Source organism: Crocodylus porosus, unplaced genomic scaffold (genome assembly GCF_001723895.1).
Source record: "Crocodylus porosus isolate Cpor-Errol unplaced genomic scaffold, CroPor_comp1, whole genome shotgun sequence".
In the NCBI taxonomy this organism is placed as follows: Eukaryota; Metazoa; Chordata; order Crocodylia; family Crocodylidae; genus Crocodylus; species Crocodylus porosus.
Genome location: NW_017728886.1, coordinates 55,326,588 through 55,350,081, shown reverse-complemented (window position 1 = coordinate 55,350,081; position 23,494 = coordinate 55,326,588). Strand labels below are relative to the sequence as shown.

Sequence of the window (23,494 nt, the reverse complement as noted above, 5' to 3'; positions counted from 1 at the left end):
AAGTCTGTTCACCAGGGCCCGCCTTGGAGTCACCAGGAACAATGGCCACAAGCTGAGGGAGGATAGGTTTAGGTTGGATATTAGGAAGAACTACTTCATGGTAAGGGTGGCCAGAGCCTGGAATAGGCTTCCCAGAGAGGTGGTGCTCTTACCTTCCCTGGAAATCTTCAGGAGAAGACTGGATAGGCATCTGGCTGGGGTCTTATGACCCCTCCAACCCCCAGTGCTCATTCCTGCCCATGGCAGGGGGTCGGACTAGATGATCTGTCTAGGTCCCTTCTGACTCATTGATTCTATGAGACATTCACTTTTGATTCTGGAAATGCAGCCACATGTCTGCAGTGACCCAGCCCAGAAGCCAGGCTGCGCTAGAGCACACCTCCCCGGGAGCAGATTGCTTGGGCCAAGGCTAGCTCGCCCACCCTGCAAGGGGAAGTTTGAAGGGGAGGTGCAAAGCATCCTGTGATGCTAGAGGACTGTGAGTTAACTTGAATCTGGGACAGAAGTTCAATAAACTAGTTTAATCTAAATCAGTTAAGTGTGATACTACCTCCATCCAGGTTTATCCGAAACTGATTTCGGCCATTTTGAAAAGAGTGCACTGAACTTCTGTAGTGTTACAGATTTGAATCAGTTTCCGATTACTTATACCAGTTTATGTGTAATTTCTGTCCCTAGCCAAAGACTGCAATGAACTAAAGAAATCCAGGAGACCTAACTCCAGAAAATACTTAAAAACATAAGCCTGACTCCCATGTCACGCAAAAGCAATGAAAAGTGAAAAAGAGTCAGGACCTAACTGTCTTCTGTTTTTAAGGTAAGGCCAGGGAGCAATAAAGTGGGGTGGCTTTTCAATTGACAGCAAAATGTTAATGCTTCATTGCCTTAGTAGACATGCATGTGGATGATGATGATGATTCTTTCCTACAGCTAATGATATACATTAATAATAAACACACCAAATAAAAACTGATTATTTCAACTTGCTATGAAACAAGCTGTCTTTTATGATACTATGTTGGATTCTGAAATGTATGGAAACTGAGTCACAGTAGTGCCAGTGTCCCTGTTAGCATTACTTTAATATAAATGTGATGCTTCCCTTTCCATAATCAAACACCTAAACATTCAAGGCTCCTATGTTTTTCTAGCCACAGACTAGGGAAAAAGATGTGGGAACAAAGATCTATTTTGAGTAGATGGCAACCTGTAACACTTCAGTCCCCAAAGCAGAGCTGGCTTTAGTATTTTGGCATGGGCCTGGAAACAGTTTTTTACTACTTTCTTAGAACTGGCCAGCACCAGCAGTATTTTATACAGAGGACCAGCCTGAGGACTTGGGGAAAGTTAATAAAACAATAATTTGGGAAACATCATTCATTCCACATAGAAAGGGAACAGATATATCATACCTAATGTAAAGAGAAGGAAGGACCAGAATCTGTTCCCATTCAGGGTAGTATTTCACCAGTATAAGTCTAATGACTATAATGGGGCCAAGTCCCAATTTACACATCTGCTGGCTGAAGGTTAGAGAATCTGATTTTATGTCTGTTCAGAAAAATGGTAGAAGAAGAGTAGAGCAAAGCAGGGAAGAAGATATTTATCTGAAGCTGAATGGAAATGGAAAAATATGGATTTTAATTTTTAATACATTTCCATTCAATCCTGTTCCAAACAGAAGTTTGATGCCTATTCAGAGAATAAAAGGTTCATTTTTAAAATAAATGTTTTTACTGGAGACATAGTAAGTGAAAGTTGTTGGAATTTTGTAGCAACTGGGTCCAATTCAGCACAGCACTTATACATAAAACTTACACTACTTAAACAGGGACTTAGGTGCTTTACTGTGGACTTTGAAACATTTTTTCTTTTAATATTAGGGCCAAACCCTGCAATGTGATGTATGTAGGCAGACTCAGGAGGAGCCTTAGTATAGACCCACATTGCAGGGTAAAGACTCATGATTCTCTCTGCAAATGCATACTTCCTAACACATGATACTGTTTCCTAGAAGAAAAGATGTCTGCTAGCAGGACACCTTCCCTTCATGCTGGACAGGTTACACGCAGTAGGTCAGAAGGAGATTTGATTGACTTTGGTGATGGAAAACCTTCAGCAAGAACCAATTTGGCAGGTGTGTTGTTTTGTGTGTGTGTGTGTTTTAATTAAAGCTTACTGCTGCAGTCTTTATTCAGGCAAAGCTCCCACTGACTTCAACCTGCAAACAAGGACAACTCTGTCCAGAAATACACGCCTTTAAACCAGGGGTGGGAAAAATGTGGCCCATGGGCGAGATGCGGCCCACCAGGCCATTCTATCTGGCCCATATGGCCCCTAAAAAATTTGGAAACTTAATATTTATCTGCCCCTGGTTGCCTGTCGTATGGCCCTCGATGGCTTGCCAAAACTCAGTAAGCAGCCCTTTACAAATCTTTTGGCAAAGGTGCCATATAAGATATGTTCTAGCTAGTTGAAGTTAGCTAACTTAGAATTAAAATAGCAGTAAAGGCCAGATAAACTCAAGCAATAGCTGAGTTTATCTCCAGGCTGCCCTATAGGATTGAACTCAAGTTGCTAACCCATGTTAACTTGAATTTGTTGCTATTTTACTCATAGTTAAAAATTCCATCCTCTTCTGCAGTGTAGACGTTCCTTTCATTTTAGATCCCTTAGATTTGTTTATGGACTCTAGCAAGGGGCATCCTCCATTGATAACAAATGGATGTATTATAATTGCTTGTAAGCAATAAATATCTACTAGCAGTGGTAGGTACCACCGGGGTTAGAGTTTTCTGACAGAAACAGGAAGTAGTAATTGGCTCTCTACGGAACTATCCAAACCTATCCCTCTCCTGTGCTGAAAGAAGCTGACATAGGAAAGAATCTGCTCTACTACTACAGCAGAGGCTTTAGGGAATTTTCCATCTGCAGTATGTTTCTGTTGGAACATGCCATTTATGCAAAAATCTATTTTTTCATGGGAAATATTCAGTTTTGCTAGAAAACCAAAAATAAATCTCCACTGTCATGCAAATAAATAAGGCAGAAGGCCCCTTATTTATTTGCATGAGAACTGCAAATCTTTTCCAACATTTTGCCACCAGAAACTAGAGTGAACCTATTACCTAAACAACAGAGCAAGATTGATGAAGCATGGGCATGTCTACATGTGAAATTAGTGCACATGAATAAACTCTGGACTTTATTGCTCCAGTTTTTTGCTCCTGGGCTTGCTGTTTGGACATGCACCCAGGAGCAAATAACTCCAGAGTTTATTCATGCACAGCTCCTGGAGCCCAGTCATAGCTGCTCTGGCTGGCAGGGGATGCTGAGGGTCAACCTGCCAGCCCGGTACTGCTCTGTTTGGGCTCAGTGTGCTGCAGAGGGGTGGGCTGGGGCATGAGGGTGTTTCAGTGTGGGGCTAGCCAGTGGGCAACTCCAGCATTGAAGCACTCTTGTGCCCCAGCCAGTCCATCAGCATCTACACGTCCGCTGCTGCATACAAAACAAAAAAAACCCAACTCTGCAGAATGGGAGGGTTTATATTTACAAGTCCTACCTTGCTGTAGAGTTTATTAGTTTTGTATGCCCTAATAGGGGTGCACACGTACACACCGAGATGTTTACTGAGCAGTTAAGTCAACTGTGCAGTAAATGCATATAGACACATCGCATAAGCACTAAATGACAGCTGTAGTTCTGTGTTGCAACATCCTTCTGTGCTCACCCATCTTCCACTGTCTTATAGATGAGACTGAATGTGGACTGTCTATATCCATATAGTATAGATATGGGTTCCCCACTCAGGTGTGCTCTATTCTTCAACTAACCACAACTTTGAAGAGAAATATATTTTCAGTTTGTTCCTTTAGAAATGTGGGTGAGTCATTACATAATTATTTTTCAAAATAGTAAGGCTCTATTAGGAGGTGCAGCCATTACATGAGCATGGCTAATACGTGCAAACAAACAAACAAAAAAACCCAAAAACAAAAAACCCCCACCAAAAGCAGAGAGACTATTTTTCTGTCTTTTCAGGAGCCAGGCTGAAAGACTGTTATCAAGACAAGTCAAGAATCTTCTTGCTAGGCAGCTGGGAAGCTGAAAATATCCCAATAAGTATTTTTTTCTGCAACTTTTTCCTGTTAACACATTTTATTTCTTGTCCTGATTAGTGACAAAAGTGAAATAAAAAATAAAAATCATGTTTATAGTGAGGGGTTTTTAACTTCAGATTTCAAGAATTACTTAAACTGTAGGGACAGAGGTCCAAATAGTGAAGGGATAATAATGAAAAGCCATGGGCATATAGGGGGGGAAAAAAACAAAACACAAAAAACATATTACCCCCTCCCTCTAAGAGCCAGCTCAGTTTGGGGGTTTTGATCTCTTTATTAAACCTAGCTAAAATGGATACTTTTTTACAGGGTGTGGAGGAAGTAGAGGAGGTGGAACCTCTCCTACTCCTGTTTCTGCTGTTATTCTAGGCATGCAAAAATCATGTATGTAATAATCCAAGTTGGAGGGTACTCAAGGTACGTTTACACCAGGGCTGGGCAATATACAGCCCACAAGACAGACGGATCCAGCCCCCTAGGCAATTTCATCCGGCCCACAGGACCCCTAAGAAATTTAGAAAATATTTATCTGCTCCTGGCTTCCTGTCAAAGATGACAGGAGCCAGGGGCAGTAGGACCCAGGGGGAGCCATCAGCAGGAGGCAGAAGCCCTTCCCCACCCATCCCCAGCCATTTCCCTGCTTTCTTCCCTTAATTTGCTACAGCGCCACGTGGCTCCTGGTTACATGACTAGATGGGAAGCATGGGGCCCCGGCGGTACACGGGCAGTGTGTGCGAGTGAAGGCAGGGTGTGTGCATAGGGGCAGTGTGTGCATGCAGGCAGGGGCAGAGTATGTGTGTGTATATGTGTGTGTCTGCAGGCAGAGGCAGTGTGTGCGTGTATGTGTGTGTTCTTCATAGGACAAGTCCCATATGCACAGCCTACCATACACATGCACCCACACCACCCTTCACACTGCCATACATGCAGGTCCCCAAACACCCCTTCACACACCCCCACCATCCTCCCCTACAGTTTTACCCCCACAAACCCCATTCCCACCCACACCCCACATATCCAGACACACACCCACATGCTCCCTCACCCCACATACCCACACATCCATAACCCCCCACAATATACAAGAGTAAGACTTCATTTTAAGCTATTATATATAATCACCTCTATGTACACTACACAAACACATACAGACCAGGACAAAAATATTTTTGAAATCAAATTAATTAATGTTTTGGGGGTTTGCTTTTTAGAATACAAATTGGTATTGTTCTGGTTCTGAGATGGCAAAACCCCTTGCTGATAGGAGTACTTCTGGGGTCAATGGGAGGGACTTCTGGTGGCAAAGGTCAGGGGTTAGGGGGGGGCCAGACTTCCAGTCACAAGATGGCAACCAGGGACAGGGCACCTGTCAAGGGGCAGGGATACCCATGCGGCCCTCAAAAGCTTGCCAAAATTCAGTAAGCGGCCCTCCGCCCAAAATAATTGCCTGCCCCGGTTTACGTCATAGCAGCTGTAATGTTCCAGCACAGATGCCTCACCCATCTGATCCTGCTCATATGCCGTAAATCCAGCATTGGTGAGCTCACTCTACAGTCATCCCTGATGGCTGCTCTGAAACTTGCCAAGGGCCAGGGTCTTGTAAGCAGTTACTGAACAACGATTTGAGTGGCTTCACATATGAATTTCTATGCTCAGAGAGTGCAAGTAGGAGCAGTTGGATACAGCTACAGTGCTTCCCACAATACAGACACATTCTCAGTTCCTTGTTTAGTTACCAAGTCTTTAATCTTCGCTCAAATTTTAGATCTGGATTTTATATGAACTCTACCAAGGGGCATCCTATATCCATAACAATGGGTACATTTATTGCTCACAAGCAATTTTTATCTAAAAGTGTTCAATCTATAAGTATTGTTTACATAAAGAAGGGTCCCCTTCTGTTGTTTATTCTAAATTTAAAAAGAAAGAGGGTCACAACAAAGAAATATTCTTTTTGGTCGATTCCAAATTAAAAATGAATTGCTCAGGCACTATCAACAAGAACTATACATTGTTACCTTTAAAAGCAACAAATCCTCTGATGGAGAAAAAAATAGAAGTTAATAAAAGAATAACTAAGTTATAGGCACTTAGAATGAAAGGAGATTATGAACAATCTCTTAATAATGTTCATGTATTAGTTTCCAGACAAATATGTCAACAGCCTTTCTTAAAGCTCAAAATGGTTATTCATGTTTTAACTGATAAATTTAGCCTGACTTCTGTTAAAGTCAGTTAATGCTAGCTACATTAACTGACTTCAATAGATTTACATCAGAAATGAATTTGGACTGTGGTATTCAATTAGAAAAGAGGCTTTTTCTGGATAGGAATAATTATTTCCATTTTTTAAACAGATGACAAGAATAAACTGGATGTAGATATGGACTGGTCTGATATATTCAAACAGCATACCCACACTGTTTCAGAAACGAATCCTTTCAGGAATGAACTCTCAGATTCCAACCCGTTTGTATCTGACTTAGCTGAATCAAATAGCAGTGAGAAGAAAAATAAACACATTTCTATCTTGAAAGAAGACCCCTATTTGTTCTCTCGAGATTCAAGCAATCGGGATTCTTTTGCTTCCTCAGGTGATGAGTTAGATATTGATTTTCTTCTACAAAGAACTTCAGCAAGGAGATCGGGGAAATCTAAGAGTATTTCAGACTTTTTGGACATTGTTGATGCCAAAAAATTTGATCCTCCTAAAACAGCACCCTCTGTCCAAATTTTAGCTTTGGATAAGCAATGGCTTCAGAATAATCGTGATGCCTACAAGATGGCTTGGTTAAGTCACCGGCAGCTGGCCCGGTCATGTGTTAATTTAGATGTGATGAGTCGTAGTCCAGGATGGGCACAAACACAAGCTACAGATACTCATATAGTCTGTAAGATGAATCATGAAGGGGGTTCAGTGCAACTGCCAAACTCTGATATCACTATTCACATCCCAAAGGGTCATGTATTATCTGAGGACTTCCAAGAGATTGGTTTAAGGGCTATTCTTAGTCCTCCTGCATCACTGAATCATGAACTTTCGAACACTGTGAGCCCACTGTTAGAACTTACATTAAGTAACCTCAACACAATGGAAGCCATTTTACTTGAAATGAAAGTTGCAGCCAAAGTGAAGAATGATCCTTTCAGTCAAGTGATGACTGAAATTGTGTGTTTTTATAGTCCCAATAAAGAAGGACCTTTTGAAAAAATAGACAACTGCTACATTTATGAAGACACAATACAAGTGAAGCTGACAAATCTAAGTCATGTGATGTACATGGTGATTGCAGTACAAACAAACAAAATTCAGTCTTCAGCTGTAACCGTTTGGAATTATATCCATAGAACTGTCTCTGTTGGAATTTATGGGCCCAAACATATTCATCCTTCTTTCACTGCTGTTTTTACAGTTTTTGGTCATAACTATATTCCAGAAAAACTCACCATTTTTGACATTCAAAAAGGTGGGAAGACCATGCCTCCAATTGTGTTTCAGCTGTGGGGAAAAAATACATTTTTACTTGACAAGCCACAAGATCTGAATATTTCTTTGACATCCTGTGATCCCGATTTTGAAGTGAAGGTGCAAAATCAAAGCAAAGGAATTAAAGAAGAACAGTTGAAAGCAGGTACAATGGTCCACAAACAATTTCTATTTTCTGTCCTGGGAATGAAGGAAATATATGCATTTGTTTTCCTTGTTCAGATTAAAATTCCAGACAATACACTAGTGACTGAGTTCCATGTTAGCACTCCTGATCCAGCTCCAAAGTTACCTGGGGTGACCAGTAAGCCAAAGCGTATACAGAAACGCAAAGAGATCAAATCTGCTCCTTTCTTATTTATGTCAACAGTTAAATATCCAAAGTTTCAAGATAAGACTTTGAATATTACCAGCTATGGAGTGGCCTTGAAAACTGTTTTACGTCAAAATAAGGTTGACTACTTACTAGAGTATTTTAAAGGAGACACAATTGCACTTCTTGGCGAAGACAGAGTAAAAGCCATGGGGCAGACTAAAATAAAAGAATGGTATGTGGGTGTTCTTAGAAAGAAGATTGGTCTTGTGCATTGCAAAAACATCAAGGTAATTCTGAAGGAACAAGCTATTGACATTACTGAAAGTGTTCTGGCAACGAGGAATCTTCTTGAGCAAATTGCACTGCCTTTTAAGAAACTGACCTACATCTATTCAGTAGTCCTATCTACAGTATCAGAGAGAGTTTATAACTGGAGAGCCTTGGCTGATGTACTAGGATATTCACATATGTCACTGGATGATTTCAATGAGGTACAAGCAGAGAAAGAGTCAGAAAGAGTTGCTTACGTGGTAAAGAAATTGAAGGAAGACTGCCATTCGAACAGAAGCAAAAGGCAATTTCTTTATGAGCTCATTACTGTAAGTACTGTTCAGTCAAACTCAGTTATCGGTATTTTGTACTGTTCAAGAACATTTTTTAAAGTAATTAAATGACCCTCACAAGAATTTTATATTTGTATTTTTAAATATTCATACTTACTACAATAGTATTCATCTGAAAAAATGTAAACAGATACTGCACATAAATTAAAATAATATTTTTTTATTTGAACCAAGAAACTTACGTTAATTGATTCAGCCCACAGAAATTCAAATCTGGAAAAATTCAGGAGTTTTGCTCCTAGGCCATGTTTTTTATGGCAAAAGTCCCCCTTAAAAGTAACAGAGGCTGCTTGCAGACATTAAAAGAGAAAGTGCTTTACTGGAAGAAGCAGCGAGTTACTTCAACCTCGTTCTGCAGCATCCGTATAGATTGGGGGCTTCAGAGGGGCTTACTGGTGTTTTTATCTAAACCTGAGCCAATCAGCTATTAGATAAAAGCACCAAAAAAGCCCAATTAAAGCACCCAATCTATACAAATGTCAGGCAAGCTAGGTCCAACTAACGCACTGCCTCTTCTAGGCATGCATGGGGCTCCACATTGGAGTGCGTGGAGTTTAAAGTAAAGCGCTATTTTTTGGCAAGCAGCCAGAGTTTTTTTGCCACAGAGGAGATGGCATACATGTAAAAGTAATTTTCAAGGAACAAACTATTGACATTATTGAGGACAAAAACTGCTTAACTTGCAACTTTTTATTACCAGTCTCTATCACAGATGTAAACTAGTTACTTAGCAGTGACAATTTTATAATTTCAAACTTTACAAACTTCCTTTGCTACAATCTGGGTGCTTAAGATGAGTTTATGTTTTTAAAGAAAGGAAAGCCTAGACTATCCATTGAAGGCATGATTTTCTATGTAAAGCTGCACATGCCCATCATCTTTATAATACATGATGTTCCTTCCTAAGGAAATGCAAATAAATCATTCCAAGTTTTCTTAGAAGTTGATATTTTCATGGGTGGTATTTGCAAATTTATGAACTAGTTCCGAACAACTTTATCCAATCAAAATGTCTTCAATTCAGGAAGTGCTGTCCTTAAACTTGTCACGTGAGAAGCTTGAATTATTAAATCTCTGCGATCCTCATGTAACTTACTGCTATAAATGTATGTGATGTGCCTGTGTCTGGGTCTGTTTGCAGCCCATGGACTTAGGCGGTAGAAGGCCAAGGCTAATAGGGCTTAGTCCCCCCAAACTAATTTCACAGCCTCCAGCAACAGTGTCACTGCCACGCCCCAACACCGCAGCACCACGCCCAGTGCCCCCACTGCGCATTCCACCGTTGCCATACATACAGCACCAATGTTTGCTGGCCCCCGCAATGTCCCTTTTAAATGCCTGTGTCCCAGAGCAAATCATATACATGCTGACAACACCCAGACATGTCAACTACAATAGTCTACTTGCAAACTGTTTTAGAGTTGCATAAAAATGAGTGAGCCTTGAATTCAGTTATACTGCTTTTTATTAAAAACAATAAAGGTAAACTAAAGAACCTTTCAAGTGGAGACAGGGTTTTGTAGATCTCATTACTATACAGGGAAAATGTAGAGGTGCCAGGATAATATATTAGAGGATTAACAAGACATCCTGTCTGTAAAGGGTGTGCAACTTCCAGCTATGAAATGCAGATCTGGCTTACTCTGACTTTATAGGAGTCATAGACACTAATATAATATAATCTGTGCCACTTATAGAAAAGCCTTTCTGAAGTTTAAAATTAAATTATCACCATGGCCTTGAGAGACATATTTCAGCGCTGCCCAAGAAAGCATATTTTAAAAATCCATTTATAGCTTGAACAATTTCTTAGATGCACAGCCAAAAAGTATGTTTGTCAGGCACACTGGGCCAAACTTAGCTTTCCATTGCATTGCCTTCCAAGGTGTTTACTCTGGAATGGCACCAGTTAGAGTCTGTATTAAATTTACTGTGAAGGACTTAGGAACTTCAGACAAAATGTGTCATATTAGGCAAAGAGAACCCAAAAAACATGGCAGAATTATCAGTTTTGTTACGTACAGAAAGAGAGCAGTCAGATGTGGGCCTACCACCAGCTCCTTATGAAATAGTATTTTGCAGTAGCTGTCACTACAGCAATACATACAATTATTTAATAGGCAAGACGTGAGGGGGCACTGATATGATCCTTTATTCTAATAATACTTGGATTCACTGTCCTGAATGCCTTGTGTAAAGTGGAAGGGAATGCTACTATAGCCTGAGAATAATGTAGCTATTATGAAACAGATATGATGATTCTGAAAGTTATGGATGATGTGGTGGTAGGAGAAAAAAGGAGAATTCTGTGTCTAGACCCAAAGAGGAAGTCTTTTTCTATAGTCTTTCTTCTGGGTATTCAGGCTGTTTACATGCAACTTGAGAAGGCCTCTTCTCTATCTCATTCAGTAAGAAACATCAAAATGTATTTATAGAGGCAGGAATAGTAAGTTCCTTGTGGAGCAAGCAAGTTTCCTAATGGAGCTTCATTTAGTAATAGGAAGTCCAGTCTAGAAATTTTTACTTAGGCTATACTCCTAAAGATTTCAGTAGAAATAAGCACATCCAGACAAGAAGCATCATTGGTCTGAATCAGATCTATACCTATTAACAAGCAACCTATAGAGGCCAGATTTCATTTAATCCATTAGCCAGCTAAGTGAACTTAGGTGCCTAACTGCAATTCTATTTCTGTTCAAGTCCCTGAAAAATCTATCAATGCATCTACTTCTGTATCACATCATCATCTGGCCCTTAAGACCGTGTCACAAAAAAAGTAGAGGAGGAGGAGAACCCACCCACTTTTTTCCATTAAGTATTTTACAGGGACTCAAGTCAGGTGGAGTAGGATTGCATTTAGGCACAAAAATCAACTTATGTTCCAAATAGGTGGAATAGAATGTGGCCCTAAATGGATTAATTGAGCACATAAATATGTTCTGCAAATTACAGCTCTACAAATAACACCCCAGTAGACAAGAGGAGGCTGACTCCAAGGTAGACTCCATTTTCCTCCAAAGGCCACCCTTTGAGGAAGGGTGATTTTAGCTTGTGGTCTGGGTTCCTTAAGAGCCCGACTGTTAAAACATGCTTACTGGCTGCAAAGAGTCTCTATAACCTGTATCTGATCAGTTTTGATCACTTTGGAGGCTGCATTGGTCATTATGTGTCCTGTTCACAACAATGGGGTGGTTGTTGGTATCTGGTGCTGCCACCATTCTCCTATTCAAGGAGGACCTACCATCACCATCTCCTGTGCCCTGATACATGCTAATGACAAACTAACTACCATATTTACTTGCATACCAAACACACCTTTCCCTAAAAAACTAGCTTCCCAAAATTGGGTTGCACCTCTTTAGCAGAGAAGCTGATTTTCTACCCAGCATGGAGAAATTCTTTTCCTACCTCCAGCATTTACATGGAGGGAGAAGCAGAGTTCAGCAGGGTCAGTGCAGGTGAGTGGTGCACCCCACTTCGATTCTTGCTCCAGTCCACAGTTAAACCAACCACCTGGCAGCAGCAGTGGCACTTCTGTTCAGGCAGCCTGAGGGAGTCACTTGACTTCATGGAATGTTATAATATACCTCATTCCTAATAATCATTCTTCCCTTTACAGGTGTTAATGCCCCTCTCTCCTTTTGCCTTGATGTGCCGCTAAGCAAACTATACTTTCTTCAGCAATGTTGCCATCTGCTTGCTATGCCTGGTCTCCCTTCTATTTCACAGCCCTGTAAACTGTTTTTAGCTCTTTTCAAAATCCTAGTTTCTCCTGTGGAGTCCAGTCTTCAGCAGCAGCTACAGTTTCAGCTGTTGGCTGAGTAACCAGGAGGTAACAGTTCACCCGTGAAAAGGTTAAAACTGTAGCTTTTGACTGATCAGGGAAGGGAGGGTGAGTCACCTGAAGATTAGGCTCTGACCCTGCTATAAACCTGGAAAAAAAAAATCTTTTCCTTCCATTCTGCCTTACAAAAAAACCAAGGCATATGACTTATTTGGAAACATGTGGTATGTAAGAAAATATGGCAGCTGAAGGCCTTTAGAAGTTTAATATTAATGGGAATGGGGGAAGTGCCTTGTTTTTCTACCCCTGGTACAGAAAAATCTTTTGATTAAAGAAGTGAAAAATTACTACCACAGAATTGGAGGCCTAAGTAACAGACAGATAATGAGGACCTTTGAGATTAACCTGGGTCTGATTTAGGAAATGCCATAATTTGGCAATTTTCCATAACATGGAAAACTCTCTTTTCAGTTCAACAAAATTTACACATGAAGGATCTGATTTGCTGCAGAACATTTCACTATTTTTGTCAAAAACAAGAACATCTAAAGATCAAAATCTTTTCAATTTCTGGTTTTTGATATTTGTTTGAAAAGTCAATATTTTCCCACAGGGATACAGGTAGCTCAATAAACAGGTATTCACACACATTTCCACCAGCTCTACTCTAACCCAATAAGATTGCAGGCATATTGCATGTATTTGTTTCTGGACTTTACAAGGGGAACTATTTAAATTTGTTTTGTTTCAACAACACATTTTTTTCCATCTCATAGCCTCACATACTTGAATAATGACAGTCAGCAAATTAAGTATACAAAAGGATTAAATGAAAATGCTCTGGCCAATGTGATCAGTGACTTTCTGGAAAAGAAGTGGAATAGGGATAGCAACTTGTTATGATGATACTTTAATTTTTATGTTTCATGTCATATTTTAAGAAGCTAAATTTTATGTCCCAAATTTTATGTTGGAGAAGGATCTTTTCCCTTCAGTATACTCAGCTTGGCAGGCCCCAACTAACATTGGAATGCTGAAGCAACTGGATGCCAAGCTATTTTTATTTTTTTTTGCTTAAGCTTGTGGGCAGCAAATTATTGTACAAAAAGCATAAAAACACAGTTATTTATTTGATCCTAAAAATCATATAGCCTTCCTTTAAGCTATGGAGAGATCTAGTATGTAAAGGGATCTAGTACAGAGTTACCAATAAACAGTAGTTAGTTGCTCTTAAATACTGACCAAAAACATTCATTTTAAAAATTGTTGCTGCAGGCCCTTCTGAAGTTAGATTGCCAAGGATTAGTAGCACGTATAACCCAGGACACCGTCATTTTGACCGCAGCTGTCAAGCTTGGCAGATACTGGAGAGAGCTGGCAGAAAGGTTAGCACGACTCACAAAGCAACAAATTGAAGCTTATGAAGTCCCACACCAGGGCAGAAATGGAGAAGTTGCCCCAGAGGTAAGCCTTCAAACTGTCTCCATCACACCCTTACTGAGAGGTTTATAGCATCTTTTCCAAATATGGTCAAAAGCCTTTCTTTCCAATACCTTTCTTCCCCAGTTATTGCCTCCCTACTTAAATTGCAAATTGCTGAGTGCAGGGACTGTCTCTCACCATTTGTGGTACACATTGGCTAGGAATGTCATCTGGGGTCTCTAGGCACTGCTGTGGTCAAATAAAAAGAATTTATTGGGATGTGCAGCTTCTGTCCACTCTAAATCTTTTATTTCCTCCTCCACTATTAAGGCAATCTATTTCTCCCTTTCTCTTTTCTCCCTCCCTCTAATTGATCTTCCTTCTCTTTGTTCATGGGCAGGAGTTCATTTCTAGAGATAAGAATTTCTGTGAAATTCCCGCTGCTAGGAGATCAGCCCGGGAGCCGGAGCGGGCATGCGTTCTAGCATTCTGGCTTGTGAGCTACACGGGAGAGGTCTCCAGCCAGAGAGCATTAGAAGCTGGTCCATAGGCCAACCCTGCCCTTAGGGGGGGCCATTAATTAACAGGAAGGGGCTATCAAAAGGCAGTTTTACAAGAGAAGTATGGCATGGGAGGGAGAAGGAGGAAGAGGAGGAAGGGAGAGCTCTGCCCACTGCAAAGGCTCCCTGACAGCTGGGAGCAATCCCAGCACACAGGGCTGCCCAGCCCCAGAGGGGAACTTTTCCCTTCCTCCTTCTGCCCCACTGCCACGGGAAGAGGGCTCTGTTTGGTGCTGGGGGGGGCTCTTCTTCCTTCTCCTCCCCCCCCCCGGCTCTGTATGAGGCTGCCCAGCCTCAGATGGGATTCTTCCCCAAGGCGGGGAGGGGGCATCTGTTCCATAATGGGGGGCTGCAGCCAACCACTGTGGGCTTTTTACCTCCTCCACAAACTGTGCTGCCAGGTGCAGTAGTCTGGGAGCTGACCCTGCCTGTTAAGTCTACGGTGAAAAGGGCATTGAGCACTTCAAGTTTTTCTGCAACGTCTGTCATTAGGTTGCTTCCCCCATTTAAATTTCTCTTCAGTTTCATATATTTACTACTCCCTACAAATACAAAATAAATGGAGATAAACCCTTCACAAAAAGGCATTTATTTTCTTAAAGTTCATATACCAGTGCATGGTGCAGTATACTGAAATGGAAGACAAAGTAGTTTACAAATACACCTTTTCTATGGTTTTAAATCCAATTAATTTACTGTTTGTAGCAGACACTTGATGGTCAGCTACAGAAAATGAAGTCCCCTCTGTAGCTATCCATTGGATTTAGCATTGGAAAATGTATCATTGGCTGTCCTTTAAAACATGCCTCAAATACTAAGTTTTAAATGCAGGCTACAGAACATGGGTTCTCTACAGAACATGATGGTCGGTCCTCAGACTACTGGCTGGGCACAAGGTATTGCCTCTCCTCCTAATTTCCAGTTGCTGAACTGAATGAAAAACACCTAAAATATGCTCAATACCTGAATGTTTTCTCTGTACCAAACCAGTCTACATGCCCTTAGGATGTTACACACATTTCAAATATGTGGTGAGGTGACCTTCATTACTGTAAGCATGCTGCAGTAGAATTTGAAAGTTCTTTTCTGGGGAAGTATTTCTTGGATTTCCCTGCAGAAACATGTATAATTTTTTTGAGCCTGAAATTTGCCTAAATCTAGGCTTTAAGATTATTCAGGTGTAAGACAAACTGTGAGGGTTTTTTTTTTTTTTTTGCTTTGAGCTATATTGCTAATTTATATACTTTTAAGTTATATTACTTTCCTTCTCCATTAGCATTACCAAAGAATCAGCACATCGTCAAATTTCATATTTATATTAAACGATTGTACTGAGTGGAATTCAAAATGGACTTTTAGCTTTCTACTTTAACTGATTATATTGTTGTTGCTTCCAAGCAAAACTGCCACCGTGCCAGTGTTGTTGTAAGGTATAATAAATGATTCTTATAGGATTCAATTTCAACAACTGAACTTGCACTTAAGGAAAATGTAATAGTTACCTTGTTCCCATCAAAAGTTTAAGAATGCCTTTTGGATTTTCAAATTTATGATGTTGCTCTCATTTGTGTTGCTGTGCCTGCACTTATACACTGGGGGACGGTGATAAGACACATTTCAAACTTTACACGGAAAATTGTATTTTGCTCACAGCCTGCCATATACATAAAATTACACAATGATCCTATCCTCACTTTGGCTATAGTGACACATTTTGTAAAGAAAGGAGCCAAACATTTTGATGTGGAGCCCACATAAGTGAACAAGATAATATTAAACTGTCACTATAAAACATCAGATAAAATAGCTGCTGCAATGAAATAGCTGTCTGTAGCAGGTTGTCATTTAGCTTTTATATTCCCTGGGGCAAGCTTGTCCCCACAGAAAACAATATCAATAATACCCTCCCCCCCGCCACACACACACCATACAACAAAGAGTTAACTCAAAACCTGAGGTCCTTCTCAAATTTGGAGAGGGCAATCCCAAATTTGTGCTGCCTCCAGCATTGTAACCTTTCTTCTCTCCTCAGCTTCCTTTCTGGAAGCTTTTAACATCCTGTGGGGCCAGGCAATCATCCCTGTCAGCTGGCTCTGTACACCTGAGGAGCTGGGCTCACTCATTAGCCCCCTGCAGCTGGGCTCTTGCCCTGGCCATGCACTCAGTTATACACTGCCTTTCTCAAGAGTAAAGCCCTGGATACACTCTTCCTTTTCTTCAATCCTCCCCACACCCAAAGAATAAGTCTGCATTTGTGTGTGCTGTCCCAAGGTGGTGATGTATCAACAAATCAAAAGGCTTCAGGGACAGGTACAGCTTGTCAACCAGGGACTGGCTTCTCACATGGAATTAAGTCATGTTAAAGGGGCCTGGCCAGTGACCAAACAAAACCAGGCCCCTAGGAGGTAGTAGTGCAGGGCTTCAACTGCCCACTTAATTGCTTGGCATTCCTTTTCTGAGAGACCATACTTCTATTCCTGGGGAAGTAGTTTCTTACTGAGATACAGAATGGGGCATTCTCCATCCTCAAACTTGAGAGAGAACTGTTCCCAGGCCTTTGTCTGAGGCATCTGTTTGCAATATGTATGTTTGATAAGTCCAGGCTGCACAGGACTGGTGGAATGCATAGCAGCTGTTTTACTGCCCTAAGTGGGGTCTGACATTTGGGTGACTACTGAATCCTTTGTGGTACCTCCTTTCTGTGGCAGGTCAGTCAGTGGGGCTGTGATGGCTGTAAACTGTGGGATGAATTGACAATAGTAGCTTGCCAAGCCCAGAAATTACTTCACCTGTTTTTTGGTTGTTGGCACTGGTACTTCCACCAAGGCCTTTACTTTTTTGGCTAGGGGCATGATTTTACCATTGTCCAACATATATCTAGGTGTCTAGTCTCTATGTACCCCAGGTGACATTTAACAGGGTTAGCCATGAGATCAGCCACTCATATCAACTGCAACAATTCTTTTACGTGCTGGAGGTAGTCTACCCACATGTTGGTAAATATTGCCATGTTGTCCAGATAGGCAGCCACATATGCCCGGTGTGGGCAGAGTATTTTTCCCATTAAACATTGGAAGGTTGCTGGGGCTCCATGTAGATTGAAAGGTGAAGTCTTGAAGTGGTAGTGACCCCAGGGTGTTGTAAAGGCTGTGATTTCCCCAAACACTGGATCCAAAGGAATTTGCCAATATCTTTTGGTCAAGTCCAGGGTGGTTACGTACTTTGCAGTAGCTATTCCCGTCACAATTTCATCTTTTCTGGGCATGGGATATGCACCACATTTTGAAACTGTTGACTTTGCAGAAGTCAATGCAAAACTGGATAGTGTGGCCAGGCTTTGGCACCAGCATAATTGGGCTACTGTACACACTGGATAATTATTTGATCACCCCTATGTCTAACATCTTCTTAGCTCCTTGTTTTACCATTTCCATCAGTCATGCTAGAATGCTCTAGTTTTCCTTCTGAATTGTGCAGGCTGGCTTGAGGATAACTCAGTGTTTGATTAATGTAGTCTGGCCCAGACTCACTGTAAACACCTCTTAAAAAGCCTTCTAGAAGGCTTTTTATTTCAGCCCATTGAGTCAGGACCAAAGTTTCCCCTAGCATGAGGCCAGCTATCAAATCTGGGAGGGGATTTGGAATCCCCAGGCCACCTTCCAGAAAACACACAGAGACCAGACAAACCACTCAAGCCTTTCAAGGCTTTAGCAGGTTAATGTTGTATATCTGTGAACTCTGCCATTTCCCCACTGGGTAACTTCACAACTTACCTGGCCTACCCTTTGCAGAACCTCAAAAGGGCCTAATAATTTCGCCAGTAACTTTCTTGAGGGGGGGGGGCATAGTAGAACTTGATCCCCTGGCTGGTAGACCCAGAGCTAAGCATATTTATTGTATTGCAGATCTTGCTCCTAACTGGGCCACTTTGAGATTTTTTCTTTGTGAGGGCTCTCACCAGGTCTAATCTTTCCCATACCTTCAAAACACAACTACAGAAAATATAGTTTAGTGTCCCCTGGGCCTGCCAGGACTCTTGCAGGAAGTCTAAAATGCCCCAGGGCTGCCTCCCATACAGCAACTCAATGGGCAAAAGCCCATGGAAGACTGTGGAACCTCTCATATGGTGAACAAGTAGGGCAATACCTGATCCCAATTTTGCAGCTCCTCTGAGACAAATTTCCTTATTGAATGGACCTTCAGTAAGCCCTATACCTCCTGTAGTAACCAGGACATGAAGGCTATGCCTGGCCCATATAAACTTCTATAGGAATGCCCACCTGGGAGAAAACCTGTACTAGCTCAGAGGCCCCCTTTTGTGGTGAAGCCAAGTAGATTGCCACAGCCTTGGAGTAGCAAGTGGCATTGTCAGCCAAGACCAGAATTAACTCAGATCCCCTTGAACTGGGCTCCAGTGGTCCCACCAAGTCCACCCCAACCTACAAAAGGGTATGCCAACCAATAGGATAGGCATCAGTGGAGCCAGGGGACAAGAGGCTGGCACTTGGGGCAGGATGCACAATAATTTTTGATTTCCTGGTATACCCCAGGCCAAAAAAAACCTTACCAGCACTCTATCCTAGGCTTTTTTCCATCCCCATTATACAGCATGTGTCAAATTCAAAACCTGGCTGCAATACTATTTCAGATCCAAAAATTATACCCCTGTGACCTTGTCTTTGATCACTGTCACCAGGGGGTCACCCTGCAACTCAAAACAGGGATCCTGGACTACCAAGCCTGCATCCACTATGGCTCCAATAGCCCATCCTAACTGTCCATACAAAGGAGAATATCCTGGATTCTCTCTTTGATCATGGATGAAATCTTGGCCTTCCCCCACTTGTTTCAGTCCACTCTCCTGATAAGCAGCTAAGGTTCCTTGATCCTCCAGTTCCTTTGGACAGGAGGTCCAAATTACATTGAATCCTGATCCCTTTTCCTGAGCTTTTTCTCTGGCCGGTAAGGGCCTCACACTTGACCTGCCACTGCTCTTGCTATGACCTGGTTCAAAGTCCAGAAAGCTAAGGGTCCAAAAAGGGAAATATCTCCCCTAGTTCTGGTTCTATGAGATTAGGGTTAGCCTGGGTTTTATTCATTCTCCAGGCCAATCATATCAGCTTGGCCATCAAGCCCAAATTTCAGCCCAGCACCAAAAGGTAGGCTTGATGGCTGGCTACTGCTGGTCTTACATGTCCTTCCTGTCCACCAATGGTCAGGCTCAGGCGGATTATGGGGTAGGGTTGGGTACACCCATGAATGCTGGTGACGTGCACATTTGTTATCAGCATGTTTGCTGGACTCTCAAACCACTCATGTAGAAACATCTGGGCAGAGCCTAAGCCTATGAGCCCTACTACATGGCTATCCCTGATTTTTAAAGAGGCCATGTATCCCCTCAGGTCTGGGCTCTCCTGCCTCACTTCTGAGACAAAGGCATGAGAATCCATTTCCAGACAGACAGTCCCAATATTGGTGCTCTTTCTCCCTGCATTGGAAACATGTCACTTGAGCCTCTCAAAGTATGCCCCAAGTGGCTTTCTTCTCCAGGGGGCCTACTCAAGGGCTCTCCTCTTGCCTAGGGCCTTGGAGGAGATGGAGGTAATGCCCCTACCAGGATGTCCCTAGAGACCTGGCCTGTTTGCCTGTAGCCCCAGCTTCCTTGGGCCTGGAAGCTGCTGGCTTCCCCAGGGATCCTAGCAGTCTAATTCTGCCCCATGAAGTCCTCTACTTTCCATGTGGCTTCCTCTAGGCTGGCCACCCAATGGTGCTACACCCACCTCTGGGCTTTTACTGGGAAGATAACAGAGAACTGTTCTAAAGTCACTAGTTCCATAATCTCCATAGCCAATCCAGAGTCTGGATTTACCTAGTCACAATATAAATCCTTTAGCTTCTGGGCCATGGCATAGGGCTCTGAATTCTGTCCCAAGTCTCCACTCAAAACTTGAGCCAACAGGCCTCCTGCTTGAGACCCAACTAATCCAGTATGGCCACTTTAAGGGTTTTGTAATTCCAAGCTGAATCTGCTCCCAGGACCTGGCAAGCAGCCCATACTTCTCCAGTTAATAGAGGAGCCACTGTCACAGCCAGTGTATCCTATGGCCACTGATAGGTCTCTGCCACGCACTCAGGAGTTTCAAGGAAAGCCTGTGGTTCATCTGCATGTCCCATCTTGGCAAGGACTCCACCCTCTAACCTTACGGAACCTAGCAACTCACCAGTGTGGGTGGGGCCCCATTTCGCAACCAACTGCTGTTTCAGGAAGACCTGCAGTTGCTGTTGCTGCTCTGTGGAGCTGCTGTTGTTGGTTTTATTGCTGCTGAAAAAGCTGTTCTTGCTGTAGCCCCTCCAGCTATTTTAAGAGGATTCAGGTCTCCATGGCTGACTTTTTCAAGTTTACTTGCATTCTCTACCACTTGCAGCAGACTGTCACTCAGCTTTAATTTTCCCTGGGGCAAGCTTGAGCCCACAGGAATCAACATCAATACTAAAAAAAAAATATACAAACAACAAAGGGTTAACTCAAAACCTGTGGTCCTTCCTAGGACCTGGAGAGGGCAACCCCAACTCTGTTATGCCTTCTCAGCACTGCAACTGTACCACTCTCCTCAGCTCCCTCCCTGGGAGCTTTAAACTCTCTCTGGGGCCAGGCAATCACCCCTGTCACCTGGTCCCAAGTGGGCAGGCTATTAGTCAATAACCCCCTGTGGCTGGGCTTAAGCCATGTACCCGAGTACACTGTCCTTGTCTATCAAGGAAGAAACCACCCGAAAAACAACCAGGCTGCACTGTCTCACCGGTTGCTTTTAATGTTTCTATTTGTACATTTTTTTACCACAAACTGATACTAGCTGCTATAATGAGATAGTGTCTATAAAAATAGCAACATATGGTATAGTATATTTTTTATAGGAAGAGCTAGACTGATCTAGTAATTGTATGGAATTTATATAATTTGACAAATATGGACATATTTTGGGTGCCTATATATTATGATCTACCAAATTTGTGGTTTTGCCATTTGTGCACAAACAGAAAATTCACTCAGTTTCCATGAAAAAGCCTGGTCCTCACAGAAAAGCATGGGGACTGCAAAAAGACATGAAATTGGCAGGGAGTGGGGAGAGGGAGAAGACTTGCAAAAGCAGAAGTGTGGAAAGCTCTAGCAGCCTTGTGCCCCAGCCAGCCCCTCTGCAGCATGCTGAGCTGGGTCAGAGCAGGCACGTGCTCTGACCCAGCTCAAAATGCTGTGGTCCCAGGGGCAATAGACTATGGTGTGGATTGCATCAGAGTTTATTGTGTTGCATTAATAGCGTGTGCAGATGCACCCTCACAATCCAAGTCAAATCTGCAGCAGCTGAGGAACCGCAATTTTTATTTGTAAACTAAGCAAAACTGATATGGAAATCCTTCAGTACTTTAAAAGATTTAAGTACAGGTCTGCATCTGCTGTGTACCATCATAATTTAATTGCAATCACTGGAGTTATAACAATTGACCACAGCTGAAGGTCCATCATGGGATGCATAGTTTGGAATACTTCCAAAAAGGATACTGTCAATTTGATTTTTTTTTAAATGAATTTATGATATATCCCCATTTATAATTTTAAAAAGAAGCGAACAGACATGTTTTTATCAAGGTTTTTCTGCTGCTTTGCTGGAGCTTTGTAAAGCCTTTTTAGGGAGTTTCAGCCTTCCTGCTACAGTTGCTAATAAATCCCTTCTTGCAAAGGAAGGTGATGCACACATCAGTTAGCTCCTATCTAAGCAGTGCATAAAGAAGACACCCTAATGCTGATTCATGAGACAGTACAGCTATCAACAGAACTGTAAACCTCAATATATGTGACTGCTGTTGAACAGATGGATGAAAAAACGGAAAGGATTTCACTCTCACCCACTTTTCCATTTTATTGATCATTGCCTTTACTTGCAACTACCCTGGGTAGACTTTTTAGGCAGAAATATAGATTTCTATCTAATAGCATCCCATTAAATGAAAATTCAGCTTCTCACTGCTACATATTTCACCAAAAATGGAATGACTGTAGGAAGCTGACTAAATGGACAGAAATTGTACTTATACCTGGACATGTTTTATATGAAAACACATTGCGCTTAAGGAGCAAAAGTTAATGTGTTTCCTCTTCTAGGACATTCATTACTATTCCCTTATAATGAATTGCTATTCCCTTGTTGCTTCATTTTCTCCAAATACTTAATCTTTTTTTTTTCCTTGCAGATGATGTGGAAACCTGCATATGATTTTCTATACACATGGGGTGCCCACTATGGCGAGAGCTACAGAGATGTATTACAAGACCTCCAACTGGCTTTGGACAAAATGAAAAACCCTGTGACTAAAGACTGGCGAGCGTTAACTGGCGCTTTGATCCTAGTAAACTGCATGGAAGTCCTAAGGGCAAGTGCTTTCTCAAAGATAAAAGAGGAACCCTGAATCCTCTCAAGGAAGATCTTTTGGAGAATTATCCTGCTGGGTTTTATACTCTTTAATTATTTTTTTTAAGTCTCTGATTTTACAAAAGAAAATGGAACAAGTCCTTTCAGTTTAACTTTTTTTCTGTACAGAAACCTCAACTGCCCAGGGCCAGAAGGGAAGGTCTGAAGGGCCCTTACTGAAAATGTAAAATATTATGAGAACCACAATGACAAAATGTTTGGATGAATCAGCAAATTCTGACAAAATATTTTGCTGGAATTTTTCTGACCAGCGTTATATGGGGTTTCAGTACCTCTGAAAACCAGTTTACTTATTTTAAATTGGGAACAAAAAAAACCAGAGGCTGATGAAAAGTAGTGGGCACTTCTGAAAAGGGTTCTTAGCTTTGCAGAAAGAGTTTGCTGTTTTGGGGTTATTTTTACACCACCAAGTCTATACATGCATCAGAAATTCTCTAGTCCTTTTCACTTCAAGTGGTACTTTAATCTGCATGTTCCCCTGATGGACTACAGTTAGATGAAAAAGGAGATCTATACAAAGCTGTTATCAGACTGCCAGTCACAATATATGACCTTCTGGGTAATCCACTACCTCTCATATTGCTGTTTTCAAAGAGAGTAGCTTAGCAGGTACAGAAATAGATCCAGAATGCATGAAACCTTATTGTATCTAATTCTCATTTGTGCCATTATTGCAGGCAAGTCAGCTAGTATAT

At 41.8% G+C, this 23,494-nt stretch overlaps 1 protein-coding gene across 2 annotated transcripts in view; it reads left to right on the top strand.

Annotated features, from left to right (window-relative positions):
* MACC1 (MACC1, MET transcriptional regulator) overlaps positions 1–23,200 on the top strand; it is a 49,430-nt gene extending 26,230 nt beyond the window's left edge. The window contains exons 2-6 of one of the 2 annotated variants that reach the window (XM_019534349.1): positions 679–817; positions 2,015–2,137; positions 6,479–8,523; positions 13,607–13,795; positions 22,561–23,200. In XM_019534349.1, the coding sequence (XP_019389894.1) occupies positions 2,023–2,137; positions 6,479–8,523; positions 13,607–13,795; positions 22,561–22,776 (2,565 nt within the window). In that variant the 5' untranslated portion in view covers positions 679–817; positions 2,015–2,022 and the 3' untranslated portion in view covers positions 22,777–23,200. The remainder of the gene's footprint in view (positions 1–678; positions 818–2,014; positions 2,138–6,478; positions 8,524–13,606; positions 13,796–22,560) is intronic. The other variant, XM_019534356.1, reaches the window with a different exon arrangement.
* The last annotated feature ends 294 nt before the right edge of the window (positions 23,201–23,494 follow it).